The sequence below is a fragment of the Muntiacus reevesi genome, chromosome 2 (assembly GCF_963930625.1).
Source record: "Muntiacus reevesi chromosome 2, mMunRee1.1, whole genome shotgun sequence".
Taxonomy (NCBI): domain Eukaryota; kingdom Metazoa; phylum Chordata; class Mammalia; order Artiodactyla; family Cervidae; genus Muntiacus; species Muntiacus reevesi.
In genome coordinates this window covers 65680361-65698070 of record NC_089250.1, presented here as the reverse complement: position 1 = coordinate 65698070, position 17710 = coordinate 65680361, and the positions used below count along the sequence as shown (strand labels likewise).

General features: G+C 38.5%; 1 protein-coding gene across 2 annotated transcripts in view; it reads right to left on the bottom strand.

The window, feature by feature from the left end:
• Window positions 1-357: 357 nt before the first annotated feature.
• Window positions 358-17710, bottom strand: part of RALGAPB (Ral GTPase activating protein non-catalytic subunit beta) — an 88538-nt gene continuing 71185 nt past the window's right edge. For both annotated transcript variants that reach the window (XM_065921991.1, XM_065921992.1), the window contains exons 23-30: window positions 16706-16864; window positions 13648-13813; window positions 11143-11265; window positions 9518-9654; window positions 8005-8113; window positions 7189-7267; window positions 4956-5104; window positions 358-4480 (exon numbers count right to left, since the gene is read on the bottom strand). In XM_065921991.1, coding sequence (XP_065778063.1) covers window positions 4287-4480; window positions 4956-5104; window positions 7189-7267; window positions 8005-8113; window positions 9518-9654; window positions 11143-11265; window positions 13648-13813; window positions 16706-16864 — 1116 coding nt within the window. In that variant the 3' untranslated portion in view covers window positions 358-4286. The remainder of the gene's footprint in view (window positions 4481-4955; window positions 5105-7188; window positions 7268-8004; window positions 8114-9517; window positions 9655-11142; window positions 11266-13647; window positions 13814-16705; window positions 16865-17710) is intronic.

Below are 17710 nucleotides of genomic sequence, written 5' to 3'. Positions count from 1 at the left end.
AGGGGAGTAGCACTGACATGTACACAATACCACGTGTGAAATAAATGGTGGGTGGAAGCTGCTGCATAGCTCGGTGCTTTGTGATGACCTAGAGGGAGGGCTGGGGGGAGGCAGGGAGGGAGGCTTAAGAGGGAGGGGATACATACGTGTGTGTGTATATATATAGCTGATTCACATGGTTGTACGGCAGAAACACAACCCTGTAAAGCAATTATCCTCCAATTAAAAAAAGAAAGTAAATAAAAATTTTTGAATTTTAAGTATTTCATGATACTCTTACAAAACCAGGGTAAAAACCCACTGATGTAAGTTCTGAAGCACACCCATGCAAGAGTCAAACCAGAAGCACATGTGACATTGTTAGATAAGAATCTCCTTAAAATTTAATTGACTAAATGTATTACATTCAATATTCCATGGGTTTCTTCTGGACAAAGGGTCTGCATAAATACAAACAAGCCTCTGGGCCTTCTTCCCTAACCGACGAAGAGGAAACACAGGAGGCGAGGGTACACGGGACACCTTCATATTTACATTTTGCCTTTACTTTACAGTTCAGTGCCAGAAATATTTACAGAAAATACAATAAGAAAAAGATCATGTCTTGGCAACATACCAAAATTCATACAAATTGTGTATATGATTTCAAGCAAATAATGATACTGTTTATTTTTTAGCCACAACTGCCAAGCCCTTCAGAGGAGAAAGATGTTCTTGGTCACTGCAAGAGACAAGGACTTGGGAAACTTGGTTTGCTTCAACAAATATTTATTGGGCGCCTACTGTATGCAAGGCACTGTGGAATCCCAAATTATACCTTTCCCTCACCGTTAAAAAAAAAAAGCATCTGAAAAAACATGAGTTGATATTCTGAGAAAAACACTATACAGTACATGGCTTCTTTTGCTACTGAGAACCCTCAGTTTGATTCCACGTTAAATGGGTGGATTACCTCCCATCTCTCCATCTCGGGACAAGAGGTTGTCATGGAAATCCCTAAATCAGACCATCTAACACAACTTACCGCTTTATGTAAACATGTAAACCAATTCTTTTTGGAAAAATATAACCAGAACAGGTTTTAAAATGCTGAATGAAGAACAACCAGCAGGAGTGTCAAATTACCTCTGATACATTTTTTTACTGTCCAGTGCGAAACATGTCTTTGAGCAAGGCCGACTTCCACTTTCTTTTCCACTTTCTTTGGGTAAAGTTCTACCTTCCAATGCAAGTTAAGTACTCTTGAAGACTCTGCTTCTCTAAAAATCACTCTGCAGAACTCGACAAATGTTTCCTCAGTGTATATAGGAAGTAACCACTCATGAAGGCCTCACATGTGCAACCTGTAGGGAACTGATGTTACTGGCCCAGAGACGTATTTTGTTTTATAGAGTCCAAAGGGCTGCCTCAGGGCAGCTGAGGACGTGGAAATGCAGGACAGCGTGCATGCGTGTTGTGTATGTATTGCCAGGAAGGGAGGGGGTCAACCTACCAGTAACGATTCCTGTCAAAGGGCCAATGGATAGGAGGGGGTCTCAGGAAGAAGCATTGGACAAAGAGAGCTGGCTGAACAGGAAAACGCAAAAGCACTCCTCACCGTCCTTGGTGCTCTCAGGCAGACAGGGGGAGAGAGCCCCTTCCCCTCAAATGTAAGAAGGGAGTACGAGGGGCTACCTGCCTCTGTCCCTTGGGTAATACATTCCCCGTCACCAAATGTGACATTCATCCATGACCTGGTTCACCTGTTAGAGCAGCAACCGAACTGTTCAAGCCAAAGACCCCCCCAAAGGTTCTGAACCTCTGTTAGCAAACATCAAGTGACTATTAAAGGTTATTCTTGGGACTAAATATGCCCCTCTGGCGTTATTCTACTCAAAGTGATTTTTACAAAGGCAGTTGAGAGATCTCAGTGACCATGAAACTCACACCTACACTAGTGAAAGGTCCAAGCGTACTCACCACACTCCCTTTTTAGGTAGATGCGAATTTGAGCAGAAGGAGCCAGCACCTGATGAAGTGTGCGTACCCTGTATTCTGTGCTGTATATACTGGGGTTTCATGCCTCTGGGAGCAGCACAGCCCTGACTCCATCCCATCTTCCCTGGAAGACCACAGACTCTTCCAGATCATAACTGCACTCAACACAGTTGTTCTCTGACTTATCAAAGCCATTAGAATTACAAAGAGTTGTCAGAAATCAGAGCAAACTGAAGCATCATGAAGCTCACCACTAACATGTACACCACAGTACGCTTTCCGGACAGTAGAACTATGCCAAAGGTCAAAGTGTCATCTCAAGGGTCACACCGAGGAGGCATACCTACACCAGCTATTTTAGCTTCTGGAATGTTACAAGTTGCACATTAATTTATAGCCTTCTTTGCCCACACCTATTAGAAAGAAGGGCCCATTTTCCCCCCAAGAAATGTCAATCTGGAATTTCCATGAAAGTTGTTAAACCTCACTCTATAGCTTAGTAGCTGGGCAACTAATTTAAGAGTAGAACTTACTAATCATACATCCCCCTCCCCCATTGCTACCATCTAGGAACATCAATTTATTATTATTATTATTATTATTTTTGGGAACATCAATTTATTGCCCAGATTAAAAGGAAAATCAAATGTTATACCCTGAATGGAAACTGGAGTCATAGAAGGAGGAGGTTACCTTTACCTGAGCTTAAAACAAACAGGAAGAAAAAAGGTGAGGCAAACTTGGAAAGTTGCTATGCCCACATTTCTTGCTCCTAGATATCAATATATACTTCTGGAATAGAAATATCTGCACTGGGAGTTAGGTCCTATACTATCCCCTGTCCTCTAAGTAAACTACTGAAACATCGAACCAAACAGCCCACTGTAGTCCTGACCTACAGAATCTACTGACATCAGAGTTCAAGTAGGAAATCACCCCTTACACAATTGTGATCATTCCTCTTCGGAGTTTTAAATGTCACTTATCTTCTTAGCACAAAATAACCTTAATAAAAAAGAAAATAACATAAATATTTTTATGCTATTCTTAATAAACATAATAGGAGAAATGAGCAGTGTACACCCTAGCACTGTAACAGGAATCCTTGTAAGGGTGTTCTGGGTCTGGCCACCTCAGAACATTTATCCCTGGCAGGAAAGTAGCAGCGAGGTAACAGAAGTATTTAAAAAATCTGGGCAGGGATCTGTCACGCCTTCAGCTGGCGAAGTCAAGAAAACATGACAACAGCTGTTTCTAAAAGCAGCCACCCCAGGAGGTGGTCTCTAATGTTTGTCAATTATGATGAAATCCAGCAGCTCTCTGAGAGATCTGAATTAGGAGCATGGAGAGGCTATTTCCTGAACCCCAAATTAGAATCCTTCATAAACTACTGCAGTTTCCTGCTTGGTCCTGAAATAAGAGACAAGGGATGAAACCAAAAAATGTTTAAACCTGTGCTATGAATTTATATTTCTTACTATTTAACCAAGAAATTACCAAGGAATTACAAACGGTTAACCTGTCGTTTTGTCTCTAAGCTAGACAATAATGAAGAGGGGGGAGGTGTCACTTCTGACTTTTAACTCCACAAACTCCATCTGTATCCCTGTTAAAGGACCAGGCCGTGCCTCCATTTCAGATCTGTTCCTGGGCTGCCCAGAAACTGAGGCCTTCAGACAGACCTTTGCAGTGATGAGAATAACTTTTTGAAATCTAGAAACTATGAAATATTTTAATATTAGACTGAGCAAAAAACACTTCTGTTCCTTTCTGTCAGTACGATTGTTGGATGACAGATGGATGACAAATGGACCTACGAGTGAGCAGAAAGTTGAGATCTCCTTCCTTCTCCTCCATGCTAGCAACATGAGTCTTTAAATGTCCTGGACGATTCTGAGACAGATTTTAATTTTGAACACAACCTCCTAAAAAGTGAGGTATAAAACTATCTTCAACTTCTAATCTGCAAATTTGAAACTACCAATGCACGTGTTTAACTGAGATGCATAAAAGCCTTTCTCCTCAAAAGGCTTGTATTTAACTAAAATTGTCACTTTTGAAAGAAAAGTTTATGGCTAAAATGTGTATCATCATTACCAGCAGGAATATGATTGTGTCTGGGAGCCCATTTCACTAGAAAGCCAAAAAGTCTTCTCTCAAATGGGTTTATAATGTGTCTCTTCTATTCCGGTGATTATACAGTAAGCTCTTGGGGAGTGATTTATTTTTACAGTGATCACCTATCAAATTGCTTTGCTTTGATATTATAGCCCCAAACTAGAGTTCAATAGTCTTAGACAGATAGTGGTCTAAGAACTGCAGTTCTTGAGTCCAGCCTCCTGAAAAAGTGAAGTGTAAAACTCTGGCTCCAGCTGTTTGTTCCGGTACTTGTTGACAACGTCGGCGATCTTCTGCTTCCGGCGGACATGTGGTGGGCTGTAGGAGTCACTCTCCAGCCTCTTTCTTCTACAAATATTAATTACAGTCTGCCTCACCAGAAAACCTTGAAAACAGAAGACTTTCATTCAAATCAATGTGAATAAACAGGTAGCTAGGCGAACTGTAAGTATTCAAGCAAACTATTTTCGGCAAACTCAAACTATCTTATTCCATTTACACAACTCCTCACAGAGACAGATAAAACTGTCAGAAGAAACACAATGATGAGGAAAAACAGAATCAAACTCTAGCCTGACAACCCATTTCCTACCCTGGATTACAAATAGACTATATTCATTTTCCAATACTGGAAGTCTGTGAATTACAGTTCTGCTCGTACTTACTAGATTGAAGCACACTTCAAAACAGAACAAAATATGCTTTCTCTTATAAATAAAAGCCACAGCATTTTCTACATGTGGGACCTATTAAGTAATATTACCATTTCCTATTTCTACTTCTTTTTGGTTCATAAAAATGTTAAATAAAAAGAAAAGAAAGAAAGAAATTTCAATCCTTCAGCTATATATGAGGCTTACCGAGCGCTCGCCTACTGACAATCATCCCGTCCACGAGAGGGATGACCATGTTAAATTTTCCAGTGGCTCCTTGAATTTTTATCCGGAATAATCCAGTGTTTAAAGGGTGGATGAAGATGACAGGAACTTCTTTTTCAAGAGCAGTAGATCTTAAGAAAAGAAGAGAACACTCCTTTTACTCCAGATATTCAAGAGCTGTAGTCCCCCATGTATGATATAAGAATACCAAGGGAACTACTGCCAGGCAGTGTTTAGATGAGCCAAGTGATCAGTCTGCTCAGAAATCTTCTTTCTGGGAGGCCATGTGGAAGCCCCCGCACCAACATCCGGCCCTACATGCCCATCACTCGGGTTAGCCTTTTGAAGCTGACAAAAACAAGGGCCTAAAATTGTGCTTAGAAAACCACTGAGGACACCGGGTGGAAGGAAAGGCCAGAAAAATACATCGTGCGGAATAATCAATCTAGCAGCCAGCTGTGGGGCTTTCACTCAGTTCCTCCTCCTTGTAGGGAACAAAAATGGAGCTGGCCAGAGGGCAGGGAATTCTACCATGTTCAAGACTAGCACCTCAGAGCAAGTGGGAAGGTAGCTTAGGCCCACTAAGGGAATCCCTGACATAATTTTTTAGGGGTTGGGGAAGGAGGCTGGGAGCACTTTAGTCTGGGGCAGTTGCAGGTGTCCTCCTCAGCAGAGGTGAAAAACGGCTGAATTTTGACACAGCCAAAGCCCTCAAAGCCTCTGAACAGGCAACAGGTGCCAAGGCAAGCAACCACACCCATAGGAGACTGAATGACATGTGTGTTGGGGATGGGCCAGTGCATCCAGACATACCCATGAACTCTCGGATGCTATTTGTCAGGGTTTTGGTTTGTTTTTGTTTTGTAACACAATGAGCCTTCTTTCTAAAGTGATTTTGGCCAAAGCAACAGAGTCAATTTTTCAAGACATCTAATAAAAATCAATCCTATACTAATTCTGTCCCCAAGACAAATTCTAAACTTTGCTAAACTACTAGTAAAATACAAATTTTACAGTCCAAACATATTATAGCACTTTTGACCTAAAAAGTAAAACAACAACAAAAAACAGCACAAGACACCTAAAAGTTCTCTTCTAAACTAGCTCAAGTAAAGTCTGCCTCATGAAATCGCTTCTGGTCTCTTTAGCAAGTCAGTGTCAAAAAAGAAGGCTAAAAAGGAGTTAGAAAAACAGGACTGTTCTGTATTAAAAGAGACCTGAAGGAATGAGTACCGGATACAAGGCTGAAATGGGTGCTGGTTTAAACAAACCAGCTGCAAAGACTATTTTAGGGGAAATGGAGAAATCTGAACATGAACTGGCTACCAAATGAAATTAAGGAACTATGATTAACTTTATTACTCTGATAATGTTATCTTTATATATTTGAAAAGTGTTAATTTTTCAGAGGTGTGTACTGATGTATTCAGAATGTTAGAAAATCTGTAGTTTGCATTAAGATACTTTGGCATAAAAAGCAGAAATTTTAGGAATGATTTGCCCTACTCTAGAAATTTAACATGATAATGTTAAAATAAGCCATCTTTCTAACGTTAGACTAAATTCATTTTATATGCAATATAAACCAGAATGTGGAAAATAGAAGGAATTTACTCAAAGCTAAAATATCAAGTTAAGCTTGATATAAATTATTTGTTTAAACAAAAGACAAGACAAGCAAAAAGCTTTGAGATGGTAAAGCCTGCACAGACACATTTTTACTATTCTGCTTTTAATCCATTTTTGTGCATGAGCAGCTAAAATAAAAATCTTAATATTATAATAAAGCTAGTATCCTGTTTTATTTAGAAATATTTTTCCATTAAATAGCTCATGTGATCAGGATACTTTCACTGCTATCTATCCAGAATGTTTTGACCAATGTAACTCCATTATTTCCATCTAATACTGCCACTCTATTATCACTCTTCATTAATACTTGTCTCCACTTTTCCATCTTTCTGCCTCAGATAAATGTAAAACAGCAATTAATTATGCCATTTAAAAATCCCTGCTAATTTGATCACCTTGTGCATTTATCTACAAACTTTTTTGATTCTTTCCCCATAATTATGTTTACTTCTTATTGCCTTCATCCCTTTTGTTTCATTAAAGTCATTATTTCTTAATTAAATTACAATCACCATATTATAAAAAAAAGCTTTCTCTATGCTTAAAGTCAATATTGATAAACTTCAAGCAAGTAAGGGAGTACCTCAGAGAAGTGCTACTATTCGCAGTAGTTTCCACACCAGTACTGATTTCTGTCATCAGGTCTGAGAGGGGAAAGTTTTCTGGAAGAAAATCATGGCATTACATTTAATATCTCCCTTCAAGAAAACTGAATTTCCTAAACTCTTTACATAGCAGACAACAAATATATGGACTTTGTTCTCCTAAAACATATAGTCCTAAATATTCCTCACAAATTAAAAAAAATCCCTCAAGGCGTATTTTAGAAAAGTTCATCTAAAGCAGAGAGTTTTTAAAGAATGTAATCTATAGTCCTGGAGGGCTTGGAAAGAGCTTTAGAAGTGTTAGAAAGCAACCATTATACTTTCCTATGAAGTCTGAGCAGAATGAGATTCTAGGGTAAATACACATTTCTAATGTTCTTGTGCAGCTTACATAAAAATCACGAGAAACATATTCATAGTGGAATCCCTAAGGACCAATTAATCTGAAACAAGATTGTGGAAAGAGGGTGAGGAAGGTGAGCTCCCTTCCCCTTTCCAGAGGTCCTGGGGTGACTGGGAGCCACATGAAGTGGGACCAAGTGGCCAAAAACCAGTATCTGCCATACCAAGAAGACCTAAAGGCTTTGTATCCATCAAATCTTCACAACTATAAGTGCTGGGTCATTCATTTAACAGATTAGTCACCTAAGGCGTAATGAAACCCAGGCTTCCTGAACTTCAGTCCCAGCTCTTGGCCATCATATAGGGCCTATGTTGCCACTCCTTTTAGACATTCAGCAAGTCACTGTCATCCTACCAAAATCTTGTTTATGGACAAAGTCCTTGCACAATACCTATATCATCATAGCGTTCCACCCAGACTACAGAAACTCTTGTCTCGGGTCCGAGGGGAGGCACAGGGCGACCCTGAGGCAGCTTCTTCATTCTGGAACTGGGACTGAGCTGTATGAGGCAGAGAAAAGCAGAAGAGGGTGGGGAAAAAAACTGACTTAATAAAACTATAATCATACATTCATCAAGCTACCCGAGACATAAGGATCAGATCATGGGAAGTCACTTCTGGAAAAAAGTATAAAATACATTTGCAAAAAAGCCCTTCTTTGGTTTCTCTGTTTATCAAGTCTCAAACTAGAACAAGGCAATGAAAGTCTAAAATATTCAAATAAAAAAAGATAAGCAATACTGAACAATTATAACTGACATTAACAAAAACAAAATTTGCATGCTACGTCTTAATGAGCACTTAAGAGGATCTGAGCCTATCTCTGTGACCAGAAGGCAGTATATTTTTTTCCATCAGAGTAACATCATTGCTCCTCCTGGGGATCTTTTCAGTGTTAAATTCTTGTCAACTGCTTTTCCTGTATTTACTGAGATAACGATATGAATTTTTTTCCCCTTAGTTTGTGAGTAGTATGCAAAGTATGTGGTAAATAAAAACATGGTGCTTTACCATTCTTGCTCTTCTCCAAACTGTATTCTGTGAAATCTTTTTTAAATGTAGCAACTTATGATTTTCATGATTTTCAAAATCAGTCTACTTCAGAATTTTATACAAACTAACTTTTTTTCCTAAATCAATTTTAAAGGTGAAACCCTTCCCATAATCTTTTAAGCAAATACTTATATTAAAAATAATTTTAAGTGTAGAGAGGTCCAAATTAAAATTCTTTACAATGCAAGAAGGGCTTCAGACAAGTTTGCACAACACTTCTTTGGTCTTTATTATTTATTCTATATCAACTGTCTTACATCTCTAAACTGATCCTATACTCTTCCTATACTACTTGGTCAATTTCCAGTAAGGATTAGGAGATAACACAAGGGGAGAACACAGACAAAGATGTAACATCCACTGATAAGGTAAGAAAAAAGTGTAAAACCAAAATGCTCTTTTCCTGTGGTAGCTGCTGCATCACCTCACTCGGTGCCTTTATTCACACACTGGATTACTCTTCAAAATGCCATCATGTGTGCTGTCAGACTGAAGATGAATTTTGCATAAGTAATGCTACAAAATATATACTATTGTACCTTTACTGGATATTTAAGGGACTAAATAATAACGTATACTTGAGAAGGAATGGGTGAAAGACCAAGCATGGAACCGAAATGACTAAATAGAGAAAAACAACAAAGATGGAATTAGAGTGAATCATCTGTTGCAAGCTGAAAAGAAGAAAATCATGAAAATTTGATTTAAAAAAATTAAGATTCTAATGAATTAGTACAGATATAATTATTCTCTGGGTTAAAGTTAAAAGCTTTTCAAGTGTGATTCTATAATTACCTAATTACCTCCATTTCACTACAAATTTCTGGAGATTAATCAACAAAGTGACTTACCCTCTGTGAGGAATTAAGATTGTCTGTGTGATTAGGGAAAAGCTCAAGTGTCAGGGATGGTTGTTTCAGAATTCCTGGCATAAGATCCATATTTGAATCACTATCTTGGTCTGAGATGTTACTTTCCAGTGAATCAGCTATAGGGTGAAGAAAAATATATATAAATAAAATACCTACTACTTCGTTAGAGCAAATGTGTTTATTAAACTAACTATGTTAACAGTAGAACTTAAATTACTTAAGCAAAGCACTGCTTATGGAGCAAGGGTTGGCAAACCTTTTCTGTAAAGGATCAGGTAATAAATATTTCAGGTTTTGTTGGCTATATAGGTCTTTACTGCATATTCTTCTTTATTTTATTTACAACCCTTTACAAATGCAAAAAACATTCTTAGTGTTTTAAATTTGGCCTGTGTGCCATAATTTGCTGGTTCCAGCTCTACTGAATTGGTGCAAATAAGCTGGGCCAGAGACACCAGGGCTGGACTCAGTCCACAGAGGACGGCTGGGGCCTGGCTTCTGGAATTAAGGCAGGAGATCACAGCCTTGACATGAAGGCAAACAGCTGCTCAGACACTGGCCTAGACCATGGAAGGGCCCTCCTTCCAGGGACACAACTGGCTCCAGAGAAGAGAAAGGGAGGAACCTCTAGTGCAAAATCAAGGGTCCAAGTACAAAGGTTAAGAAGCGGCCAAAGCAGGGTACAGGAAAAGTCATTAGCCTAGAAATGAGAAATGTGAAAGCATGATGTGCAGCATCCCATCCTATGGACGGTATCATGGAGAAGGTGAAGCTTTCCATCTCCTGTCTGGTCAGGCACAAAGTAATGTACTTAACTTACAAGAAGCAAAGGTTCAAGGCAAAATAAGACTAAGAATTCAGACTGAGAAGCAATGATCACTCCTGATCCTTGAGAAGAACACACTTGATGGCCACCTTTTCTAGGTTGGAATTTCTCCACGTCGGTGTTAGACTAGGCAGTTACCACCATGAGAGACTCCAACTGCAGGATTCTCTGGGGTTCCATACAAAGCTCTCACATGGAAACAGGGAAGCAGGTGGGGGTTCATTTATTAGAGAGAAAAATGAAAAACAGGGCTTCTAGGTATTAGTTAAATTAATCAGATTTGTTGTTCTTTAGTTGCTAAGTCATGTCCAACTCTTTTGAGACCCCATTAGCCCGCCAGGCTCCTCTGTCCATGGGATTTTCCAGGCAAGGATTCTGGAGTGGGTAGCCATTTCCTTCTCCAGGGGATCTTCCCAGCCCAAGGATCGAAACTGCGTCTCCTGCATTCGGAGGTAAATTCTTTACCACTGAGCCACCTGGGAAGTCCAATTAATCAGATTAAAGAAAGTTAAAAAAATGGGTCAAAGTGGATCTTCTTTGCTATTTAAAAATTATTATTAAAGGATCAGTCTTCTAGTCTTTTCCTATCTTCCTTTAGTTAAAAGGAACTAACACCCCATACCTCTGCATAATCTAAAAGCTATCATGTCTTTGAAGCTTAAGAATGTCTTAGATGACTTCAGAATCTCTCCCAGTGCAATAATACTGCACAAACCAGTGAATACAAAAATTGTTCCAAAAGAAAAAAAACCCAGTACCACAAAAAAAATTCTCTTACTTAAGGACTCCACAGGAGAAGGAACCACAAAAGCTATTTCTGTAAGGGCATCGGCATAATACAGCACCTTCTTCTGTCCGTTGAAAATGCTAGCCCCAACATCTTCAGAGGACATCACTTCATCTACGAATGAGAAACACTACATTACTGCTCTAAAAAGTGGGGAAAACCAGCATCCCCCTGCTATGTGAAGTTTTAACTGGTTAAAAAAAAGTAATAATAAATAGAAGGTACATTTCCAACATGAACTAATGTGTAAGAAGAATAAACTATGAATGTTCATTAAATGGCTTAACACTAACTTTAAACAATAAAATCTTAATTTCACGGTTTCTGAAACTAAATCAGATCACTCCTGATTAGCAGGACCTTAGTTCATGTGTATCGGGCAGATTCAGGGAATCGTCTTTTCGGAAGAGGTTAACAGTAATTAAAAGAGAGACCACCCAGTCCCTCTGAAGGGAGGTGGGGCAGATGTCTGCGTGTGTACGCTTGCTCACGGGCATTTCTGTCCCTAGTCTCTCTACTGCTCCTCAGCTTTGCTTCTGTGCCATTTTCTCCAGTGATCAGTGATATAATATGAAAATGTACAGGCAACTTTAATCATAGTATCTTCTCTAAGTCAGCAAGATAGAATTAACCAAAATAACACTCTTGAGAGCTGGAACAGTTCTCCATTAAAATGAACACAATGCCCTACAAGTAATACATAAAAGACCAACAACCTGACAAAAAATTGGGAAGAGGAAATGAACAAGTAGTTCTCGGCTAAGAAATAAAAATATGAGAAGATGCTGAAACTCAATCATAATTAAAAATAGAAAACTCCTCACCTAACAGATCAGAAGACACCTAATTTGATGAGGAGGTGGCAAACAAAGTTTAGACCAGAATCTAGTAAACTTTTTCTGCAAAGGATCAGATAGTAAATGAAGCTTTGCATGTCATATGGTCTCTGCCATGACTACTTAAGTCTGCCATTGTAGTGTGAAAGCAGTCAGATAATGCATGAACAAGTGAGGCTGAGTGCCAACAAACTTTACTTACAAAGACAGGCATGGGCTGTAGGTGCTGGTTCCTGGTTTAGATGTTGGGCAGGCGTTGTGTCTACCATAGCAGACACTGTTGTTACTGCCCCAACACTCATTCTACCCGCCTCCTCGTTCACATCTCTCTATCAGGGTCATTCCACCTCTCTTGCCACAGAGGTAGTCTAATGGTGGCTCATGGTGGTCTAATCACTGTGTATCTCTGGCTTTGGGAGAAGGGAGGTTCTGAGACCCAGCTAACCTCTCCTCTTTAGACTAGTGTGGTATGTGAATGGCTTTAGCCTGGAGTGGCCTTTTTGCACTGTGAGGAAAGTTAGGATGGGACAAAGCCAACGCATGGAAAACAGAGCTAAAAGAAAACTGCAGAGAAATAGAAGTGCTGATCAAATGGCAACAATACTGTATACTAATCTCTGGAATTTTCAGTTATATGAGGCAATAAATGACCTTCAAAATCTAGCCCAGTTTGGGTCAGGTTTTCTGTTAATTGCAATCTTAAGCATCCAAGTGATACATTTATACATTTATCAACTTGAAAAATGGGCAAATCTTTTATCAATTCTACTTGTAGGAATTTAGTTGATAAACATACTTAAGCATAACTATTAAAGGTTATGTGGCAACTGAAATTAGAGCATATTCTCATATACTTTGATTCAACCTTGGTTGAAAGCAGGAGAAAACTATGTCACAAGTCACAATGATACTTAATGGGAAACTTAAGAGCATAATCTTGCTGACAGAGGAACTCTGCTAATTCAAAGCACTAGACACAGTCATTCCCCACTTCGGAGAAGTATTATTAACTTTCCAGTGATTTCAAGGGCCCTTGGAACAGAAAGCTCCAGCCAGGTAGGGCAAAGGCCTTAAGTTTAAACTTATAGTTGCTCTGGTACTTGCTATCCTGATTACAGTTCCTCAGGAGGATTTGCAACGATGTGTATGAATCTCTCAGTCAGCTGTTTACTACAAAGGTTTTTTATATAATGTCCTAACAGTGTAACCTTAAATGATAGCCACAAAGTCTAAAAAACATACCAGCTAGTACAAAAACTGTATTTATTAGACAAAGTATACTTGTTAGAAAACTACTGTTTGCTATAATCTAAATTTATTATAATATTGTTATAGAAAATGGAATTTATTCACTCCCACTATAAAAAACTTACCAACCTTATGATAATTAAGTCATTAATTTTATATTAGTTGTCATAATGTATGTATATAGCATACATGCTTATATATGTACATACATAATTATTCCTCATATTAACAGAAAATGTTTGGAAGATGATACAATTATTAAGTGATCTCCTGTGAGGATGAGAGGAAAGAGACTTCTCCATTCCATACCTCTGCTTGTTTTTTTTTCTTTCACAAGACTACAAATTCATATTAAAGGGGAAAAGTCAAGAGTAACAAAATAAGAAAAAACAAATGACCATATGAGATTTACCTTGTTCAGGTCCTTCACCATCATCGCAACTGTTAATAGACCAACTGGTGGAAACATGCCCAGTCCAGCCAGGGTGTTTGCCCACATCTACTGACCAGCCAAGGGAGAGCAAAAATTCTAGGAAATGTGGCTGAACATTTCTGGAAGACTCCACATTCTTTAAAATCTGAAATACATACCAATCATTAATTATAATGAAGGAAACAAAAGAGCATATCAAAGTATCTTCATAAAAATTCTCTTTGAAGTGTCTGACAAATCAAGTCCAAGCTGAGAATAAACTGAGGACTATACATATGACTGCAGTTAAATATGCATGCTTCTGGGTTATACAGATCTGGGTTCAAATCCTGGTTGGGCTTTGGGCAAGTTTCTTAACCCCACTGCTTAAGTTTCTTCATCTATAAAGTGAATAATAATGATGGCTATGAAGATTAAGTGAGATAAAGCTAGAAAATCCTTTAACTCTCTCCCTAGCAAAATAACTATTAAGCCAGACATGTTTACTAAAAGTAAACAAAAAACACTAGGTCACTGCCTTCACATAGGTATGTGATTATTTACCTACAAGTCTTGATAAATGCTATAAAAAGCACAAACCTATTAAAAATTCAATAATGATTAGCTATAATTAATAAATGAGTGGGAAAACATTCTTCTCTGGGTTCAAAGAAGAGAATACAACCATCCCAGATAACAATGAAGGCTCTCTCCTCTTCACCAGGTACCAAATTTAATTCCTGGGCCCCAGAAAGAAAAGCCCCTTGTTCTAAAACAGCGGTTCTCAAGACGTGGATTTTGCTCTCCAGGGGACATCTGGCAATGTCTGGAGACATTTTTGACATCACAACTGGTGGGGCACTGCTGGGATCTAGCGAGCAGAGGCCAAAGATGCTGCCATACATCCTATTTTTATAGAACAGCTCCCACAAAATTATTTGGCTCAAAACAGCAACAGTGCTGCTGTTCAAAGTCCAATGCTAGAAGAAGGAAAATGAGAAATCCTCTACAAACTAAAAATTAAATGGGGAGAAAGGCAGTGTATCAAAATCATCCGGGGAATTTCTTAAACATGAGATTTTCTTAGCCTACTCCAGAACCTCTGTATCAGATCAGCAGAGATAAGATCCTGGAATTACTACTTTTAAGAGGTCTCCCAAGTAACTTTTAATGTAGCCAGCTCACAGATCACTGATGTAGTTCATACAATGCTAACCTAACAAAGTCAAATATGGGGTTACATCAAATACTTCTCAATCTAGCGGGCATCATTGCCAGGCCTCATCTCTTAAACACTTCTCTTCAGAAGTGTACCTATTTAGTTTCCCATATCCCTTCATAGTCTTATAAGTGCCAGGAAACTGATTGACAGCCAGTTTTTGTTTTCTCCCAGTTTTGTTTTATTCAGAGGTGAGACTTTTAAACAATTTCAAAATGTAGCCAAGATACAATAAGTAAGTTAAATTCAACTTGCAGGCCGCTGACTGACAGCTAGAAATTCATCTAAATCTTCCCTGTGGGGCTAGGGGAGGAAAGACTCAGCCATTCTAAAGGAGGCCTCTGGGAATCTAACTGTTTTCTAGTCACCCTTGGTCCCTAAAAAGCTAAGGAAACTCAACTGGTGTAAGAATTACCTCAAGGGTTTGTGTCTTCTTCCATATGTAAGAGGAAAATGGCTCCACTACTCTCATACGAACCATGCATTAGACTTCCTTCAAAACAGATCCCCACCCTCTGCATTTAATCCACTTCTACTGAGGATCTTCCAAAAAACTTGAGTTTATAAGTCTCATCTCTGGCTACCAGTAGCCTCGCAAGCTCCAAACAAATTGGAACCAATAATGAATTTTATGAAAATGAAATTCTCTCTCACCTCCAGGGCCTTTACACATGCTGTTTCTTGATTAGTGACAACCCACTTCTACCTTTTAACCTACTGTCAATGTATACCTCATACCATTAGCTTAAAAGTCTTTTCTTTTAGGAAGTCTTCTTCAAACCAGGTTACGTTTTCATGTTACGGCTTCTGTAACATGTTCCTATCAGCATACTTTATCACGGTTGTGTGTTTAATCATCTGTCTTTCCCTCTACACAGTAGTTCCATTAGTCCAGAAACCTTGTAGATCTTGTTCACCGCTAGAACCCAAGCCCCTGACAGCAGACACTTAGTAAGTATTTACTGAATCACTAACATGAAAGGAGAAGAAAATTCTCCTTTTCTAGTAGTTTGCCAATAATCTGAAATATGCTTCTAGTATAAACATTTTGTAATTCTGGTAAATTTCTTCAAGTGTGTTTAATCTGATTGGCTAATGGTCTTACAATGATTATAGTGAAACTCCAAGATAATACAGTCATAGTGCTCTACACATGTGAATACATTCTATATATTACACATCTTCCTTTGGTCCTCTCTTAGTCACAGTTGGTAACTACCTGTCCAATCCATGTTTCAACCATTTATCTCTGTTAGACACTTGATCTCCTGACATTTGCTCTCAGTTTTCTGTTCTCACCTATCTTATATTTGTCTTCATCCTTCTCCTAGTCTCTTTGTTACATGTATCCAACTGTGTTTTACTTATTTTGTTTTTATCCTTTACTTTATTTCAGATGTTCTTCTCCTACTGTGCATACCTTGACTAAAATTATTTCCTTGTGAAATTACCTGGAAGTGAGTTCCTCAAGAGGAAAGGGTATTATCACTTCTACACCTGGGCACATTGAGGGAGCCACAGGGAAGATGGTCAGTAAACAGTTGTTGCTGGGCAGTAAGGCCTAACTTTAGCTTTTCATGGTTAACTTGTGTCTTAGGAATCTGAATTCCTTAAGGTAAGAAGACATGCTCTAGCTCTTCTCTATATCACATTCACTGAGAGTCAAAAGACTCAAGACTCTAGGCATCATAGTTTTCATTTAACTCAGTTTCTGAACTGATTACAAGAAATCTTTAAGGATCAAGAATAACTCACCTTCCACCATAGAGAAGTGCAAGTCATGTAAAATTTTTTCAATTTACAGCATAAAAAATTACCCCCCAAATCCAGAAATCTTACCTCCTGGTTTGTTTTCTGACCTGGCTTCATATAGAAAATAAAAACTGTGTCAAAGGGACGACATGGCAAGAGATCCAGATACCCAATGTCATCAAAAAATCCAGGTATCGTGGAGTCAAGTGCAATAAGGTGAGGAGGTAGACGACTGTTTGCAGGTTCCTACCACCAAAGGAAGAAAGGAGAAGGTATCATCTCTTTGCACTATCTTAATTATAAAAGCAATACTTGCTCATGGTTTAATAAACATTAAGTAAAAAAAAAAAAAATTGAAGTGACAGGAATAAGCAGAACCATAATCCCAAACTACAGAAACTTTTAACATTCTTGTGTACTTCCTTCCAGTTCTTTTGCCTTTTTTTGTTAAAGACGGTTGAGATCATACTATGTATTTAATTTAAAATCCAATCGTCTCTGTAATACACCAAACTTTCTAGAAAAAAATTAGTTATGTATTTTACTCTTATTCATTGCTGGTGGAAACGGAAAATGGTACAGCCATGCTGGAAGACAGTTTGGCAGTTTCCTGCAAAGCTAAGCATAATCTTACTATACAGGGCAGCAACTGCATAACTTGATGTTTTCCCGTATGAATTAAAAACGTCTACTCAAAAACCTGCCCACAAATGTTTATAAGAGCTTCACTTATAATTGCCAAAACTTGGAAGCAACCAAGGAGTCTTTCTGTAGGTGAATGGATAAGTAAATGTGATATATTCACACAATGCAATGTTATTCAATGATAATAAGAAGTGAGCTATCGAGTCACAGAAAGACATGGAGGAACCTGAAATGCAAACTGCTAAGTGAAAGAAGCCAATCTGAAGAGACTACATACTATATGATTCCAACTATATGACATTTTGGAAAAGGCAAAACTGTGGAGGCAGCAAAAGATGGGTAGTTGTCAGGAGTTGGGGGAATTTCCAGAGAAGTGGAGGGATGACTAGGAAGACTACAGTGGACTTTAGGACAGTGAAACTCTTCTCTACAGTGCTATAATGGTGG